Genomic DNA, 20,465 nt, shown 5'->3' with positions numbered 1-20,465 from the left:
TAGCGTAATCCATAAGAACACGCTTTGTTCCTTCCCTGGGCGGGAGGTTAAAGCCGAGTGTTCTTTCATAGTTTGGAATTTGGGCATCTCCTCTGGAGAAGTGGGGAGAGGGGTCCCGAACCCCGACTTAGGGGTAGAGAGGATCTGCTCTGTATTGGTTCTCCCCTGTTCTCCTAGACAAGCTAGATATGAAATGTCCAGATCAGGCAAATCCACAGAGACAGAAAATAGATTGGTGGTCACTGAAGGCTGGGGGTAACGGGGTAGGGTGGGGGGAGAAACAACCAAAATGACAACAGGGTTTCTTTCTGGGTGAAACAGATTGGTCCATTACTAGATAGAGGTAATGATAGTTTGCCAGTGATTAATACACTTGAAAGTGGCAAAATTGGTAAGTTTTACATTATTTGCATTTTCCGAAAGTAACAGTAACAATGATAATAATGAAAACAGTAATGGTATTGGTAAAGCAAGGAAGATCTCCTAGGCAAGCCAGGTGCTCACAGCCTTTGGAGGCTGGGCTGGTCACAGCAGGCTGCCTGGCTGCCAGGCTGTGCAGGCTGCAGATACAGACTTGAGCTGTCTGCCTCCAGGTTCATTGTCACAAACCTCTGCAGGATCTCTTTGTCAGCCTGGTGAACTGATTCAAAATTAACCCTAATCTAAAAGAATAGCATTGTACTTTGCAACTCCGTTGTGTTTCTCTTTGCAATTTATCCTTTCTCTTTAATCATGAAGATCACCCAATCACATGGTGCACGTGTACACGCACGTGCGCGCACCCACCCACCCACCTACCTACCTCCTCTGTATCTGTATAAACACATATGTAATCCAAGAGGACATGTAGGCTGCTGAATGCTGCTCTGAAATCCTCTCAGACTGAATTTCTATTTTTAATCCTAAACAGAAAACTGATTCAAACATATACTATTTTGGAGAAATTATGAGTTTGGTAGTATTTGGGCCAAGGAAAATCTCCCTGAAATAGAAAAATAATACCAAAAAAAAAAAAAAAAAAAAAGGAAAGGAATAAAGTGTGTTCCCAATTTCATGAAGAATGCCTACTGAGAAGTCTCTTTCTCTCTCTCTCTCTCTCACACACACACAATTAAAATTCATAGTGACAGTATTAAAGGTATATTTTCAGCCAATGCATAGTGTACCTATCAATTAGCTTTTCATCATTGTGACCAAAATATCTGACATAAACAACCTCAGGAAGGAATGAAGTCTTTCAAAAGGCTCCCAGTTTTAAAGATTCAGTCTATGATCACATGGCCCCTTGATTTTAGGCCAAACGTCATGGTAGGAGAAAGCAGTTCACCTCAAGGTAGAACTTACCTGAGGACCTATTTCCTCTAATAAGTTCCTATTTCCCAAAGTTTCCAGAATATTCCATAATAGTGCACTAGGCTTTAATATATGAACCTGTGGGAGATAGTTCATAGTTAAACCACAATATATAGTAGTTTAAATCATTTTTAAATTCTCTCTCAATAGAAAAGAATGAATGAGCTTGATCATCTAAAATCAAGATTAAATGTCCTAGAAAAAAAAAAGCTTACGTATTTTAGTAGAGCTAGGCTTATATCTTTGGACAACTAAAAATCATCTTTAGATGTACAGATGATCAGACACATTACTGTTTTAGTTATGGATAGCCTATAGTCTATAAACCTTTCTAGCAAAACCGAGTGTCAATTACCCTTGTCTCTGTTTTTGGTCTCTGAGAGTTCATAAATGTGGAAGTCTATATTCAGAGCACCCCTCTATATAATTTAAAAGTACTTGTGATAAGAAATAGCATAGGCATGATAATTAACCCATATTCTCATTTTGCTAGACAGTCAACTAAATCATCAGGCTGTCATGTCAAAGCTATTAAGGTAGATGCAAGATCAAAAGAGATTTTAAAAGAAGTGTTTCAAAAATTAGTGGCTATATTAACCACACATGATGTAAGAGGGTTTGCATGTTCTCTTGGAGAGTTCACTCTTTATAAAGCTCTGCTCATCAACCCAGCCAACAATACATGGTGTGTGCCCCACTCAGCTTTGACCTTTGTTCTTCCCTAGGCCTAGTTCCACAGCGTGAATTGTTCACTCAGTGATTCCACCAGAAGGATGGGTAAAAACAGGACATTATCTTGTTTGGAATGGACAGGAAAGGCGCTCTAAGAGATGGCTATTAATATCTCAGGACAAAGAGAAAGAACTGAGGAACAAACTGCATGGAATTTTGTATCTTGACAAGGTCTTACTATACTAGAGGATCATTAGCATTTAGTTTCAATTATCAAACTTGATTAGAAGAAATCTTAAGGGGCTGGGGATATGGCCTAGTGGCAAGAGTGATTGCCTTGTACACATGACACCCTAGGTTCAATTCCCCAGCACCACATATACAGAAAATGGCCAGAAGTGGTGCTGTGGCTCAAGTGGCAGAGTGCTAGCCTTGAGCAAGAAAAGAAGCTAGGGACAGTGCTCAGGCCCTGAGTCCAAGCCCCAGGACTGGCAAAAAAAAAAAAAAAAAAAAAGAAGAAATCTTAAAAGGCATTGAGCATGAGTTTCTTATTTTCAAAATTAAACTTGAGGTTCAGAGAAGGCAAGCAATTTTCTGGGTGGTCACAGGGGTGGTCACATCTAGGGGATGACACAGAAAGGAACAGAAGCCAGACAGGTATCTTCTCTCTAAACCCTACCTTCTCAAAGTAAGTAGAGTAGCAGCACCAACTCTAATAAGTTATCAAAAATGCAGTGTCTGGGCCCACCCAGACTTGGGTGAGTCTCTGTATTGAACAAAGTCTCTGGATGATTTATATGCATGTTACAATCAGAGAGGTACTGCTTCAAGCCATACTGACTTTTCTCTGTAGCTTTCTGTTTACCTAGGGCCAGGAAAGAGATGCAGATCATCTCCATTTCTTAAGCATCACTTGTTCTGCACCCTACAATAAAAGTGTATGCTGAAACTCAAAATCACAGGAAGAGGAAGTGTAAGTCATATTAAATAACTTCTTTTAGATTGATTCTGCTGTCCACCAGTCACTTCTATGTCTTAAAAACAGCTTAAGCAGGAGGCTGGGATCTAAGGATCATGATTCTAAGCCAATCCAAGCAAGAAAGTCTGTAAGACTCTTACGTCAATTAACCACCTGAAAACCAAAAGTGGAGGTATGATTCAAAGTGGTAGAGTACTAACCTTGAGCACAAAAATTCAGGGACAGCACTCAGGCCTTGAGTTTCATCCTCATGACCAACAAAAAATAAAAACCAACAGCATAATCTGAGTCTGGACTCATAGAAAAAAAAAGCTTCATTAAAAATATGTTGAACAAATGAATACAACTTGGTTAAATGTGGAGAAAAGCTTTCAGGACACAGACTGTCACCACACAACTTAGCCCACATCTGTTGAGCATCTACTATGTATGATGGACTATGCTAAGTGTGGAATGACTCTTGTGAACTAACTCATAGACAGAGTAGCTCATGGTTCAGTGGGCAAGCTTTCAGAAAGTGTGCTGCTAGAAAACAAGGGCTTGCTCTCTCTCTTTTCTTCATGATGCATCCTGCTTACAAAGAGATGTCCTGCCAATATTCACAAGTACTGTTTAAACTGGAAGCTTTCCACTCCCTGCTTGTCTAGCAGGGACTGTTGAGTGATGGGGTGGATTAGGGCATAAGAGCTTGGCTTCCCAACCTTCTTCACTCTTGGATCTCTCCCCCTGGGATTGAGAAACCCTTCCTATCTAATCTCTTCACATTCCCGCCATCTGTTGCAGCACTGCTGAGTGCTAAGTTCAGGGAGGGTTGATGAAGACATTGAGGTTTGCTGCTTCATTGGAGTAGTGGCCCTCTGTGGCCTGGCCCAGCTGCCGAGTGACTTCCTGGTCCCCTCTCTACATGACGCCTCATCCCAGAACTGCCTGAGCAGCTGTGTTGAAAGTTATCCTTGAGTTTATCTTGAGTTGAAAGTTATATTATCACTTCCTGGATTGGGTCAGCACCCAGCTACACTTTTTTAAAACTGTAGGTAAGTCTTGGAAACAGATAAAAGAGGGAAAGAAGTCAGCAAGACCTAGTCACTTTTTCTGTTGAAAAGGATTAGCTAAAGGCCAATGAGAGAAAAGGAAAGGAAGGTTTCAAGTTCTCAGATTGGGGTTCACAGCAGGAAATACTGTCTAGCAGAAGGCCTTGGTCTAGAAAGAAAGCAAAGTTTCTTTGTTCAACATCGATGATGATGATGAAGACGATGATGATGGCAAAGTCAACCCACCAGGTACAGTGCAACCTACAATATATGCATCTAATTGCTTAATCTAATCTTTTCAATATCCTCATGGGACAGATATGTTAAAGAATGCAAATTGATCTGCAGGAGACCTCAGAGGTTGAAAGAAAATAAACAAATAATACTAGAATCCATTCTTTGTTAATTATAAATATGAAGCTTTCCCCCTGGGATTTTTTTGTATGGTATAAGACAAGTGAGAGAGTACAAAGAAAAGCAGCTGGAGTTAGTTAAGAAAAGAGATTTGTGGCACTTTACCTTTCTTATTCCTTCTCCCTTGGTGGAGAATCTGTGTGGCCTTGAGAATCAGCAGTGACCGAAGGAGGCACAGTGAGTTTAGAAAACCATAAAAAGCCCTATCACCAGAAAGATGGCATGGTTTGTCCTGCCTAGTGGTACTCAGGAAAAGCCCTATTCACAAAACTTGCTTTTTTTTAAATTGGACTGGCGCTCTCACTAGGAAAAGTAATAGTCTCAATATGATTATTAAAAGTAAAAACTCATTTGTGGAATTTGGCCATAGCAGCTTTAGAAAACAATTAGTTAAGGCAATTGATCTGGGAAGATGCCGTCATTCAAGCGTAAAATCCCAGCTATTTATGAGTCAGAGACTGGAGAAGGCCAGCCCAGGCTACAAGAGGTTCATGAAACTCCATTTCAACTAGTGGCTATGGCCCAGTGATACATACCTATTACCCTAGCTTTAAGGAACTACAATGGCTACATATCGTTTCACACATATGTCATCCCCAGTCACATGGAAAAGCATGCACAAGTAGGAGGATCTCTGCCCAGGCTGTACCAGAGAATAAAGCAAGACTCTACCTCAAAAATAACCAGTATAAGAAGGGGCTACAGGTGTAAATGAAATGGCAGAGCAGCTGCCTAACAAGCATGAAGCTCCAAGTTCAATCCCCTGTACTATTAAAAAAACATTTTATATTATAATGATGCTCTACATGATGATGTATTAATCATACATGTACTATTACTAGTAGAGTAGCCCTTTAAGAGTACGCTGGAGGGGAAAAGTTCCTAATGCCTAGTGCTTTCATAATGTTTTCCAATGTTATACAATATGCACATGGGATGATGCAGTGTGAACAAATTATTACATTGACTATAACGTAAATGCAAATTCATAAGGTGTCGATACTTTTACGCAAAGACGGGCATTCATCTTCAATATTGGGATGTACTGGTAGGGAAGGGAGGTTCATGTTGGTGGTAAGAACCCTACTGAGTTCTATCCATTGTTTAGTCAGAATTAGTAAAGGTCAAAACCAAAACTAAAAACTTACTCCAATCTGTTTACTTAAAAAAACCAAACGAAACTGACACTAATATCTTCTCGGTGCTTCGACACACACACACACACACACACACAATATATACATACATATATATATACACAAGGAAGGGAAAAAAAAAGGTTAGAATTAAAATGCCTCAAGACAGTGTGTCTATTTGGTATCTACTTGAACACATACTAGGTAAAAAAAAAAATCTTGTCTAAGAACAACACACACAGTACACTCGTAGACAAAATTTTTCTATGAAAGTCATATATAACAATCTATAAATTACATGTAGTATTTCTGGCCCATGAATAGAACACCCAGACATGCAAAATAATGATTAAGGTACTCATTTTTGATAGCTCTAGGCTTTTTGTCATGGAAAAAAACCTAACTTCACATATTTTTTTTTAAATGTTGTCGTTATGAAGGTGTACTTGTCAGAGTGGGAGGAGGGAACATATTTCATTTACTAGTTTTACCAGTGTGATTTATAACTTTCAAATATTTAGACACAAGGTATGTGGGCCTCCACTTGTACTTATGCCCTGGGCCCCTTAGCTGTCAGGGGTGGGCCAGGACCTAGCAATGACAGCAGAAATACAGCCTGAAGCTATGAACAGAAGCCAATACCAAGTCTCAAGACTCGCTCCTTCTCTAAACCAGAACACCATCCTGAAAGCTTCATACGAACATCTGATGTGGTTCCTTAAAAAGAGTAATGAGAGCTCTCCAGGGCCACTAGGTTCTATGTGCTGGAGGCTCTACATTGTTTTAGTGTTCTGAATATTAGGGTCCCTTATTGGGATGTTCCGACTGTGTTCTGGTGATTTATGACTGCACTTCACTCCTAGTTTGGAAAGGGTTACAATTTAACAAAGACTTTCAAAGGGATCCTCCATGTGTGATGTTTGTTGGTAGGGGGTGAGGGAGTGAAGACTCATTTAGTTAGCTTTGGTGAGCCTTGTTGTGTGGAGGTTTGGCAGCTCCATTGGGGATGGGGCAGGGGCTGTGTGAACCAGGATAGGAACCAGCATTCTATTTGAGAGTCAGTCCTAAGAGTCTTACAGACAGGGGAAGTAGTGGCAGTTGAGAGTGGGTACATGATGACTTTTATTTTCTGTCGGTTGTAGGGCTTGAACTCGGGACTGGACACTAATCCCTGAGCTCTTTTGCTCAAGGCTAGTTAGTATTCTACCACTTTGAGCTACAGCATCACTCTGGTTTTCTGTTGGTTAATTGGAGGTAAGAGTCACATGGGCTTTCCTGCCCCTGCTGGCTTTGAACCACAATCCTCTGATGTCAGCCTCCCCAATAGCTAGGATTACATGTGTGAGGCACCAGCGCCTGATTCTACATGACGACTTCCTAAGGGAAGGAAACAAAAAGTATCAAAAAGGCCAAATAGCAATGCTGAAAAGATGGAGGCTGAACTGCAAAAGGCCCTGTGGAATTTCCAATTTGGATTGCATTCTAGCTTAGGTCCCTCCAAGCAAATATAGCGACAATAGATTTCATGCTATTCCTGAATAACGGAATAGATACAAGCAGAGAAAACATGGAAACAGAGGTATCTGACACCAACAAATACATTTAGTGTGTTTAGGTGTTTTGAGGGCCTCATACCCTGGATGTCTAAGGATATCAGTTCATAAAACTGCTGGATTATCTTTGTATAAATGAAAGAAAACCCATGCCAGCTAGACTGGATTCATCAGAAACATGGAAGGAAAGAAATAACAAACACTTCCAGAAATGAGGACTTAAAAATGTTTTAAAATAATCTGGATTATAAAAAAGTAACTATGATGCAAATATAACAGGTAAAATATGGGGCTGGGGATATGGCCTAGTGGCAAGAGTGCTTGCCTCGTATACATGAGGCCCTGGGTTCAATTCCCCAGCACCACATATACAGAAAATGGCCAGAAGGGGCACTGTGGCTCAAGTGGCAGAGTGCTAGCCTTGAGCAAAAAGAAGCCAGGGACAGTGCTCAGGCCCTGAGTCCAAGGCCCAGGACTGGCCAATAAATAAATAAATAAATAAATAAATAAAATATTAATAGCTCAGGGTGAATAGTAAAGGCAGATTAGTGGGCCAACATAACCAACACATGGCATAGATAATCAGTAACATTTGAGACATAAGAACAAATAAGGTATCAGGGTACATTTCTGCAGAAAGTAACACAAGTTTTAAGCTTTGTTTAAATAGGACTTCAAAAAGATTCCACATATAACCAACCAATTAAAAACCATTAAAAGTTAATTCAAGAAATGCAAATTTGACTAATACTAACACTTTTTCTAAGACCTTTTCCCACCTATTCTAAGACCAAACAACAGTTTCTACCTAGGCAAGCAGAATGCAATTAGCACTTGGTAATTTTAAAGACTTATTTATAATTGCCTTGAACTGACTGATGAAATAGCAGAACAGTGTGGGGTAAGGCCAATGTTTATTTCTCCCTATTACCTATTTTATTAATGGGATTGTGGGCCACTGGGCCTCAAGGCACACATCAATGTATTAAAATACCCCACACTGTAATTAAGTAGCATAGAGGGGATTAGAGCAAGATTAAATGGCTGTTACATTTGCCCTGGGTGTGGCCTAGGCCAGACATACCAATGCTCTCCTGGTAAACCCAGTGAATTCTATTGCAGAAGCCTACAAAATATTATAGTAAGAGTTTAAATACATTGTTTTCTTCCCCCAAATAAAAACATACATTAAGAAAAAACTGCCTCTAGGTAAAAAGTTCTAGAATGAAAGACAAGAATCCCTAAGCCAGAATAAATAAACACATCAACAATAATATCACTTTAAGAAACTCAATCTTTAGATTCCATTAACAAGGGACTCAGCCTGAATCAACTTCTGTGTAACTCAATCCATATCTGGGTCTTTCCTTCTCCTGTGTGAGTTTTAAAACTCTGTCTCTGAGTTCTTTTAAGGGAATTAAAAAAACAAAAAAAAACAAAACACCACCAACAAAAAAAAATGATCACTGAACTGTTACCCTACTCAAGAATTTAAAGCAACAGAAATGTTGGTACACTATGAAACATACCCTTTTAACTGGGAAAAGAAATTCCTAAATCAGCAGTGTATCATTTTTTGTTTAATTTTACCAAATCCATTGTTTCTCTGAAATGTTCTCTTCATTTAGAAATAATAGGTGTAAGAAGATTTTGGCCTGATCATTCAGATTCAAGATTACCATGCTTGCAGTTGGTGACAATATTGGCCTCCAGGGAAACTTCACACCACAGCAATCACACCTGAAATGCTATTTGGAAGCAGTGCTTTGGCCCAAGCAGAAGAGAACATGGCCATGCCCAGAACCATATGGCAAATTGCTTAGAAATGACTAGAAAAATGATGGAAAGTACTTACGAGGATCCTGGACTTGCGGTGGGAGGGGGACCTGAGGAAATGCAAGAGAAACAAAAGAAAGGGTCAGTCCAGGTAACTGGAGGGTAAGTGTGAATACAACCAACCCATTACAAATTAAAGTTCCCACCCACTCAGTGGTGCTATTTATGTTTCTGGAATTTATAGTTTTGCTCCCATTTTTTTTCTCCCAAACATCTCAGTTACCAAAAGCATATCCATGAGCCATATCTGTATCCCACATTTCAGGCTGTAAAAACGCTAAGTACTAGAATGTAAGTCAACACAGTAGGTCCTCTGACACTGCAAGAAGTTTCCAGAAAGAAGCTAAGTGATTGCACCAGAGTGTCCACTGGAACAGCTAGCAGGGGCTTCCAGTCTGAGAGCAGCTGGACAGAAGAGGGACATGCTTGCTGTGTGTGTTCCCATGTCCTCTGGGCTGGGGGTACATCCTCACTGGGAAGAGCTCAAGGGTATGATGGTATAGAATGGTCGGGGGTAGGGTTAGACAGTACTGGACTCCATGCCTGTTCACTGTCCTCTAGCTGGGTAACCTTGAACATTGCGAGTAACCATTATGTCTTTGATTACTTCTTTGTGAAATGGGTATAAGACTCATTAATGGGTTGTGGGCATCTACTAACACTTTCAGGAAGCACTCATTTCCTCCCTCTTTGCGCCCATGAATTTTGCTGGTCCTGCTCCATGGAGCTGAGGACCAAAAGCCACCCTTTAGCAGGGAACTGCTTACCGAACTTGACAAACAAGACTCCAGTAGTCGAAACCACCTTCTTGCCGTTTGTTGCCACGCACTGGAAGTAGCCAGTGTCTGTGGTATCTAGATTTCTAATCCGGAGTCGAGAGCCATAGTTGGTTGCCCGGAAGGAGATTCTCCGGGGCTCTTGGACCACAGGTGCATCATTTTTGAACCAACGGATGGTGGGAGGTGGATTTCCAGAGACTTTGCAGTGCAGTTCTGCTGTCTGCCCCAGGGATGTGGTAATGTTATTCATTGGTTCATCAAGAGTCAAGTAAGAATCTGTAGCACAGAGAAAAGGAGGCAGGTGAGAGGGGCAGACAGTGATATAGTACCCCCTAAAATGTGTAAACGCACTCCAGAGCCTCTCAGGAGCCACAGGGAGATGGAAAAGGAACAACAGACAAAGGATATACACAAAGTCGGAAGTGACAGTAGTCAATCACTAAGACCTCCTGATTACTAATCCACCCACTCAGAGCCACTCTTTAGAGTGACACTTGCTATTAGTCAGAGTAGGAAACCTAACTGCATGGTGTCCATGGATAAATGTACTTTCTAAGCCAAGGCAAAATGAATTTTTGTGCTTCAGATAATGTAGATAATACACATTATTTGTTACAAATTACAATACAGTGAAGAAATGTGTGATGAGGTAAAATTCAAGTATTTCCACCCCACAACAATACCAGTTTGTTGTTTTGATAGGAAGGGAGGAAGGGAGGGAGGGAAGGAGGGAGGGAGGGAGGGAGGGAAGGAGGGAGAGAAGGAAGGAAGGAAGGAAGGAAGGAAGGAAGGAAGGAAGGAAGGAAGGAAGGAAGGAAGGAAGGAAGGAAGGAAGGAAGGAAGGAAACCACAGCACAGCATTTATGTTCACATGGCACAAATCCATTGGGAAGAGTGCCAAATTGATCAGACAAAGGGGTAAAGCATTTGGGAGTTTCTATAATATCATTATGTCAGCTATGTTAACATGGGGAATTCTTTTTATCTGTCCGTCTCTCTGTCCTTGTGTTTGTTTCTGTCTCTATCAACTCAATTCAAAATACAATTTTAAACTAAGACACCATGATTAAATTCCGTCAAACATACAGATCTCAAATAGTTCCACAAGTATTGACAAATGCAGATACCCACATAACCAAAGCTCCTATCTGGATAGAACATCAATGTCCCAGAAACTACTCTTGAATCCTTTGTAGTCAAATCCTTTGCTCTCAAATACTCCCTTCCACCCCTCCCCCAGGCCATGACTGTTCTGATTTCTATCATCCTAGATTAATTTTGCCTATCCCAGAATCTCTTGTAAAGGGAATCATAGTGCAATTAAGTTTTATATTTGGCTTCTTTTGCAATTTGTTGCATTAATTTTTTTAAATAATAAACTATATTTTAGCTGGAAATTCAGGCATTTATCACCACCATGCTCAGCATATTTTCTAAAATTAAACTTAATTTACTTAACAAATCTCTATCTGCTATTCAGGCACAGGTACAGGAAGGCCTTTTTTTTTTTTTTTTTTTTTTTTTCCTTTTGTTATAGGGTTTGAACTCAGGTCCTGGGAGCTGTCCCTGAGCTTTTTGGCTCAAGGCTAGCACTCTACTACTCTGAGCCACAGCGCCATTTCTATTTTTCTGGTGGTTTGTTAGAGATGAGTCTTACAGATTTTTCTGCCCAGGCTGGCCTTGAACCAGGATCCTCAGATCTCAGTCTCCTGAATAGCTAGGATTATAGGCATGAGTCACTGGCACCTAGCCAGGAGGCTATGTTTTTGTTTCACCTCGTGGTCATTCATCCTTGGTACATCCAGTCAGGCCTTCCTGCTGCTTTCTGCCCTTCCTGAGCCCCAAACATAAGACAGCTTGTTAAGCAGCATTTTATTGCAGGTCTGCATGACCTACAGACAGGCCTGGAAAGGTCTGAGGCATAACTGCATCTCAGTGCATAATATGGCCCAGCAACAGTGTGGCTAGAACTTCCTGCAATGATAGATACACATTATACAATGATAATGCATATTATCATCTACACTGATGGATAGCCACTAATGACATGTGAATTACCGAGCTCATGAAATACAAGTAGAGCAACTAAGGAGCTGAATTTTTTTATTTAAACAGCTCTCTGTAGAAAGAGACTACAATGTGGTCAACACTGAAAATGGTGAATGTGTTGAGTTTAATCTATTCTTACTGGGAAATAACTTTTTTGGGGGGAGCTATTTAACTGGGTAACTTAACTACCCAAATGCCTATAAAATGGGTTCATAAATAAGTGATTCATTATTTGCTTTAATTTTACACACACACACACACACACACACACACACACACAACTTTGGGGAGAGGTACTGTTAAAGTTTTAGCAGCCCCCCAAGAGTATCTTGACATGTGTAGCTCGCGTTTATCCTGTGTATGCTGTGGAAGAGATGAAAGATGACTATCACTCATAGTGTCATGCTAATGATACCATTCATCACATCAATGAGCCAATGGAAAAATGATCTCTTCAGAAGAAGCATGGGTCCAGAAGTAATTTTACTAATGTCTTGACTTAGACTTATAGTCTAATTTCTCTCTTTGGACACATTTCTATTATCTGTCTGTCTATCTACATACTTATCAGCCTATTTGTCTGTCTCTATTATTTATCTATCCTCAATACGTAAAGATGTTTGCACATGGATATAAGCACGTGCGTTCCTAAAATGTTTGAACAAATACCTAGAAAATTGGGTGAGCACTGACCCTGGCTTTTTTTTTGCTCACTCTGCCACTTGACCCACAGTGCCACTTCTGGCTTTTTCTGTACATGTGGTCCTGAGGAATCGAATCCAGGGCTTCATGTATACGAGGCAAATGCTCTACCACTAGGCCACATTCCCAGCCCCCCCATCTTATATCTTGAGAATAGATTACTACATAGCTTGTATAGACAAAACAGTAAGAAAAGTGAAACACAATGCCCAAATAAGCATAGTGATTAGCATGACATTGGCTAGGTTCTGGAATTTGGTTCACAGGGTTTGAATCTGGGGACTTCTGCCTTCCTTTCTGTGTGACCTTGGGTAAGTTCCTTAGCTTCTCCCTGTAACTCAGCTTAACCAATTGAAAAAGCAGAATACTATGTAGAGTTCTATTACAGGAAGATTAAAATTAAATTGGCGACACCATGGTTTGCTGAACTGTAAGTACTGAAAAGTATTCATGTAATCCGATTACTGGAGAGGCTGAGGGGTGAAGGACTGTAAGTCTGAGGCCAAGCTCTGAATCAAAAACATACCAACAATAACAACAACAACAAAAACCTATGAATTCTTCCTATGAATTTTTAAGTTATTTCTATATCATGCTTTGTTATCATGACTTCCCTTTCCTGTTATTCCCTAAAAAAGGTAAACAAATTAATGTGGTTCTCAGCTGCAGATGAGAAACATCATGACTTAGAGTTTGGCCAATGTGCCCCAGGGTCAAAACATAGATTGCTTAGAGCTCCCATCAGAATGCAGGGTGTTCAGTCCTCAGGCTGAGCCAAAGACTCCACAAAGTCCAACTGAGGCAGCCAGCCCAAACAGGAGCAATAACAAACTATTTTGAAGTTTAAATCACATGCCAGGGCTTTATGTTTGTATTTATCTAATCCTGCAAGAAAAGAGTGGCTATCATTGTTCCACCTAGACTCAAGAGTGGTTAAGTGACTTGCCCAAGGCTTTAGGTTGCATGATGTCCAATCCATCTTTCTCTGGCTCCCAAACATCTCTTGCCATTCTGTCAGATTCTTCAGCTGTAAGAGCCCACAGAGAGTGGGGCAGATGGAATTCCTTCCCACCACCTGTGTACTCCTGGGCACTTCCCTGGACTGTGGTGAATGGGTCTAAGTGTTCCCCATGGTTCTAGCTTGTGTTATTGCCATTGGTGGCATCTTGACTGAGCAGCTCTACAGAAGTCTACATTAGAAGATGGTTTGTTTTTAACAAAAGAAATGTAAACAGATCTTTGTGTTTACAGAACAAAGGAGTCTTGCCATAGCAGGGGATAAGGGTTTAAGTTTGCTGTGACAAAGAAGATGTGAATTTGGTGCCATCTCTAGTTGCTCACCAAGTACACAGAGCTTGCAAATATTCTATTCCTCAATTTGGCCAAGACCAGAAGTGCATTGTGCCTCAGTGACAAAAAGGCTTTCTGTGACCAGATAAAATAAGATGTATGTCTGTGTCTCCATCTTTTCTATTGTTAACAGCCCTTGGCTGGGGTCCATTCTCTTCCCAGAACTAATAGGAACCTTCTGTGGTTCTCTTATGGGCCACAGTAAAGGATTCACCTCTGGTGTGTCCACTCAAAGCATGGCAAAACCATTGCAAGTTCTGAACAGCTGCTTTGTTCAGAGAATACCTTTCCATTCCAATTTCATCTGTAGAAGGCCTGGTACTGAAGTAAGACTCAGTTCACTTCTGCTATGTGGAAAAGGCAGTTCCTTTGCTACTATGGACTTTGCATTCATTATCTATTATCACCTAGACTTTGGGGGTTCCATTATTGCAAAGTTTGTTTTTTTATGGGCAGCGATAGAACCACTGGATAGCAAGGGCCTACCAAACTTGAATACCAGACAGAACCATTGGGCCTCTACATTTGACTGGCTGTTAGTACTTTTTTTTTTTCCAGTGAAATGACTTAGTACCTCTAACAATGTCTGCTTGGGCTGTGGGATATTTCATCCTTTTTTCCCCTGCACTACAAACAGGATGGCAGACTGGTGACTGTGGAAAATGAGGGCAGAATCTGGTTTGAGAGAAAAACACCCCAGTACTAATGACTCCAGCTCTAGCTCTATTTTTCCCAGTGGCAGTATAGTGATGATAGTAATGGCAATGATGATGACATAATGATGGTGATAAATCTAACACTTAAGTGGTACTTATTATCACAGCAAGTGTCATGAACATTTTACATTGGTGAAACTTAAGGCACAGAAATAGCAAGAATATTGTATACGATCACACAGACAAAAAGTCAAAGTGAGATAAATTATTTTGGCTCTAGAGTATAGGTATAGGATAGAAGTTCTCCAATTTTTTGGTCTCAGGATCTCTCTCTCTCTCTCTCTCCCCTCCCCCTGCATGTATGTGTGTGTATGTGTGTGTGTGTGTGTGTGTGTGTGTGTGTGTGTGTCTCCTACTCCAAGGGAAAATTTTAAAGTGTTTGTTTTAAAAATAAAGATAACAACCAGCCAGATGCTGATGGCTCATGCCTAGAATCCTAACTACTTGGAAGGCTCAGATAAACAGAATCACAGTTTGAGGCCAGGGCTTTTTGAGGCTGCTGCTTAACCCACAGTGCAGTAACACCTGCCACATCTTAAACTAAGTGAGAGGCTGAGACTGGGAACATTGCAGTACCAGGCCAGCCCAGGCAGAAAAGTCCACAAATTTCCATCCATGATAGCAACCCAGTGGCACATGCTGGTGATCCCAGCAAGGATAAAAAGCCTAGAAGTAACCAGGGGAAAGTAAAGGAAGGAGTGACATTGTCAAAAAAAAAAATAGAAGAAATGTACTCCTCTCTTTGCAGATGACCTGATCCTGTATTTAAAGAACCCCATAGACTCCAATGCCACATTACTTGAGCTGATCCAAACTTTGGCAAAGTAGCAGGATATAAAATTAATCCTCAAAAATTAATGGCTTTTCTGTATGCCAACAATGAGGAGAAAGAGGCTGAATTGAGAGACTCGTATCTCTAATCACAGGAAAAGCAAGAAGGGGAGCTGTGGCTCAAGTGGTAAAGTGCTAGCCTTGAATGATAGGATGGCAGGGACACCTCTCAGGCTCAGAGTCCAACCTCAGGGCTGGCTGAAAAAAAAAAAAGAAGCTCATTTTAGCCAGGGGTTGGTAGCTTATGCCTATATTCATAGCTACTCAGGAGGCTGCAATCTAAGGATTATGGCTCAAAGCCAGCTCAGGCAAAAAAGTCTGTAAAACTCTTCAACAAACCATAATGGGCGCCTGAAAGCACTCTCTCTCTCTCTCTCTCTCTCTCTCTCTCTCTCTCTCTCTCTCTCTCTCTCTCTCTCTCTCTCTCTCTCTCTGGAAATTTAACTGTGGCTGAAGTAGTAGAGCACTAGCCTTGAACACAAAAAGAAAAGTGAGGACAAAAGGTCCTGAGTTCAAGTCTCAGTATTGACACACACACAAATCCAAACTTGACTATTGGCAACTAATACTACCTCTTGTTTCCTTGAACTGGTAGACCAGTTTGATGTAGTTTCAAGAATAATGAAGCCCAGCTAACCACAGTGAGCCAGATGTTCTTTTAAGTGAGAAGTAGTTGATTCAGCTCAGAGCTCAAGGGCTCTTCCAGGACACACTCAGAGCAGTAGAATTTGGGTGTTCAGCTGCAGAGCTTCATGCAGAAGTCCCATTTCACCACAGGCAACATTGAAGATCAGACAGGCTCAAGCATCAAGATTTAACAATTTGTAGAAAACATTCTTAAATACAATTGGCTTTTGTTTGTTTGCTTTCACTCTAACAAGGGGACAATACAGATGGCAACAGCCACTAGAGGGAACAGTGCTGCTGTCCTGCACAATCTGGATGGTAAATCTATAGCTCAGAGGACATCAAGGGATCCCCTGGAGACCATAATGGATTTGGACTCCAAGCCCAGTGCTCCTCTCCCATGCCTGCCCTTCCTAGCTCTCTGCATATCAGTCTCCTATGAGACTGCTGGGACAAATGGCTTAACTCTGTAAGTGGTTGGGAGGGGTTTAGGGGTCTGGAACAACCCCAAGTGGTTGTCAGATTGGGCAAATGCTTGACTCTTTTTGTTAGTGCGTGTGAGTGCACATACACCCCAGTACTGGGGAATACTGAGGCATTAATTTAGGGCTTGGGCACTACCCCTGAGCTTTCTTCCTCAAGACCGGCATGCGACCACTTGAGCCACAGCTCCACTAATGCTTTTTACAGGTTAATTTGCAGGTTAAGATAAGTCCCATGGACTTTCCTTCCTGAGCTGAATTTGAACCAAAATCCTCAGATCTCAACTCCCTAAGTAGTTGGGATTATAGGCACGAGTCACAAGCACCTAGCTAAGCAAACAAAAACTTTTGTTTTGTTTTTGACAATATAGGAAAAGGAAATGCCAATACCCTTTTAGTACCACCACTTCCCCCATTACCCATGATGGTCATAGCTCATGTTTTAAGCATTTACAAGGACTCAGGCACTGACTGAACGTTTTACACATGTTAACGATTAAATGTGAAAATAATCCCACGAGGTAGAAGCTATTATTACCTTCATTTTAGAGGTAAGGAAGCAAAATCACAGAGAGGCTAAGTAATTGCCCAAAGTCACACAGCCAAAATATATTAAGAGCTAGGATTCAAACCCAGGCCTTTGGAAACCAGAACCATACCATTATCTGATGTCCCATTTCCCAATCAACTCAAATTACACTCTTTCCACCACTGTAACCAGGGAAACAAAAATGTTCTTTCCCCCTTTTATGAGTCCATTCAACCCATGACAATACCCACTGGTCCTACAAACAAGTAAATCACCACTAGTTACTACTGACGTAACTGGAAGTCATCACCAAGAAAGAGCTTTTAAAATGCAGCCCAGGCATCCTGCATCCTGAGTCTTAATCAACCTAAAAAGTGAACTGCAAGAAAGAAATAAGGTAGTTTATGAGCTCTCTGGGAATCGAAGTTCTTATTTCCTCCATTGCATTTTTGTATTCCTCCCAGTACTCCATGTGTTATTGTGAACTTCGCAGGCATTTAATAAATGCAGGTTGATTAAGTAAATGGAAGGCTCATGTGAATTTCAGGCAAATTAGCTTTGGAGACACCCCATTTATTACTAACCTGGTTGACAAGATGTCACATCCACAAGCTCACAAATCCCTCTCCACATTTATGACTTCATTTTCCAAGTGCCTTCACAGCTCTCCACAGGGAAAGAGGCAGGACCAAGAGTTACAATTCCATTTTGACAGGTGAGAGAAACGGTGATATAAAAAAAAGAAGTTCAACAGTCCTTTGCCATGGCAACCCAGCCAGCCCCGATTAGGCTGACGGCCTGGGCCTCGGTGTCAAGAGGCACCCACCAAAAGCCTAGCCTTCTACATGACCGCTCCTGGGTAGGAACGGGAGTGGTTCCCAACATGAAATAAAATGCTTAGCTAAACACAAAGGAAGGCTGCCAAACACAGTTAGGTCATCACATTTGACTTTGAGAGAACATTCTGTTCACGCTATCAACCTGCATCCACTTTCAACACACTTCACCATAAATACTTCTGACTCACTATCTCGGGAAATATTTTTTATCTTAATAAACTCAATGCAAAGCATAATCTAAATCAGCTTGCACATTCTTGAATTGGAGCCACAAGCTGCGTTTAATAAAAATCAGTCGAAGCAGCAGGGGACTTCTGAATAAGCACAGTTTGTTATCTGCCATGGGGCATGGCTATACAAGGCCATAGGTGGGAGGAGCAGGAGATGGGGGAGCTGAAGAAGGTATAGAGGGAGCTGAAGCTAAAACCAGGGTTTGAGATTCGAGGCCCACACTCCAGGAGTTTCTATATCAGGTCCAAAATTTCCCCCTAAACATCAAATAAAGGGATGAGGAAAAAAGGGGAGGGGAAGACAGGAAAAAGAGGTTTACAACATGGCATGAATAGCCATGGGAACACAGCGCTTTAGTTCATCTTTAGCCATCTTCTGGTATAGACATGAGCTATACATTTAAATAGACAAAGAATTGGGAACAAGGGGAGAGTATTCATAAAAAGTCCCAGGCACAGGTGTGTTCTGGTCATCATTATCCTAGTCCTTATATGGGGAAGGATTCCAGAGCGGTTGTTGTGCTTTATCATTTGAGGGAGCAGCCTGGTCCTCTGACATGGAGCACTGGGAAGTGAGGTCATTGATACCTGGCAGGGGTTTCAGTCCTTTGTGGATGATAGCTACCAATTAGCTGCTATAGAGAAAAACTAGGAGCAAAAAACACAAAGTGGAGACTAGATTGCCTGCTTGTATTCTGTTTTTATTTAATTCCTGGGCCCAAGTAAAGTGGATCTTAGCAAAACCAAATGTGAAGACCCTCTCACAGGACCACTGGGTGACTCCACTTGCTAGGTCTAAGTTCCCATTGAACACTCACATTGAAGGTGGTATTTTTTTGGGGGGAGGGGCTTGTCCTGGGCCTGCAACTCTGGTCCTGGGTTGCTGTATCTTTTGGTCAAGGCTAGAACTTTACCACTTGTGCTACAGCAGCACCACTTCCAGATTTTTCTGTTATTAATTGGAGATAAGCATCTCATGGACTTTCCTTCTTGGGCTGAATTTTAACCATGATCCTTAGATCTTAGCCTCCTGAGTAGCTAGGATTACAGGCATTAGCCAGTATTTTTTAACAGTAGATATTAGCTAAGAACATGGGCTCCCTGAGTGGGAGTACTTGACTTCATATCTAAGCATTCCTTCTTACGTGCTGTCACTTAACCTCTCCAAGTCTCAGTTTGCTCAACCCTAAAATGGACAGATGTTATTGAGGTTAAATGAGATTCATATTAAAAATATTCCAAGAATAATGCTGACACATGGACTCCACTCTTAGAGATCATTTAATTAATCCAGGGAATCTAGGCATGAGCATTAAAAAAAAAAAAAAAAAAACCAACCACCCACTCTCCAATGCCAATTACCATTGGGGCCATACCTGCAATCCTAGCTACTCAGGAGACTGTGGACCTCAGTTCAAAGCCAGCCTAAGCAGGAAAGTCTATGAGATTCTTATCTCTAACCAGCAAAATGTGGAAAGTTAAGCTGTGGCTCAAGTGGCAGACCACCATGCTTAAGCAGAAAATGTTAAGGGGCAGCACCCAGGCCACACACGTGCACACACACACACACACACACACACACACACACACACACACACCAAGTTAAAAAATTAAAATAAAACCACTGACTGAGTGATTCACCTGTGCAGACAACACGAGCACACAGCAATTTAGCTACCATTTCCTGGCCAGGCGGTTTTTTTGCCTGACTTCCTGCTAAGTCCAGTAATTAATTTATTCTTCAACAATTCCCAGCAGGATTCACTACACTTGTAATTCACAAGAAGAAAGCAATGCTGGGGCTTTCAGCATGTTGTCTAAAGTCACATGATCGATCATGAATGAGACCCTCTCTCTGCTTCAGACTTTGTCTGGACTTGCCAATATCCAAACATCTCCAGTTAGGTACAGAGATGCTATAATGAAGAGACACATTTCCTGGCTGAGCACAGCTGCTGTTGATTAGGGAATATGATAGTTAAAAGTAAAAACAAATACCGGGTCAGGCTGGATCCTGGTCCACCTTTCACATTTTCTTGGGAACTCAAGTACTGATGCATTGAGCTGAGTTTGGGCTGAGGATCTTTGTGTGACAACTATAGACCAACTGTGATAATGGACTTCTGTGATCATTGTAGACTTGTGTGCCAAATGGCCAGTGATATAGCTTTAATTGGGGGGTAGGGAACACACACACACATTAGAATGGGTTCTGCAAATGTACACTAAGACCAAAAACTCCTATAAATCTGGACTAATGGGGAAAGACAGAAGCCTTTATGGGTCTCTCTTTAGGGAAGTCCAGTAAGTATACAGAACAGCTCAAAAGAGTTTAAGAAAACTTTGCTACCTAGAGG

The 20,465-nt window shown here is 41.3% G+C and overlaps 1 protein-coding gene across 1 annotated transcript in view; it reads right to left on the bottom strand.

Moving 5' to 3' along the window:
• Ror1 (receptor tyrosine kinase like orphan receptor 1) overlaps positions 1 to 20,465 on the bottom strand; it is a 345,026-nt gene that overhangs the window by 100,654 nt on the left and 223,907 nt on the right. Inside the window, exons 3-4 of the mRNA XM_048351478.1 lie at positions 9,742 to 10,029; positions 8,994 to 9,024 (exon numbers count right to left, since the gene is read on the bottom strand). Of these exons, the coding sequence (XP_048207435.1) occupies positions 8,994 to 9,024; positions 9,742 to 10,029 (319 nt within the window). The remainder of the gene's footprint in view (positions 1 to 8,993; positions 9,025 to 9,741; positions 10,030 to 20,465) is intronic.

Source organism: Perognathus longimembris, chromosome 7 (genome assembly GCF_023159225.1).
Source record: "Perognathus longimembris pacificus isolate PPM17 chromosome 7, ASM2315922v1, whole genome shotgun sequence".
NCBI lineage: Eukaryota > Metazoa > Chordata > Mammalia > Rodentia > Heteromyidae > Perognathus > Perognathus longimembris.
This window is presented reverse-complemented; position numbering and strand designations above follow the sequence as displayed.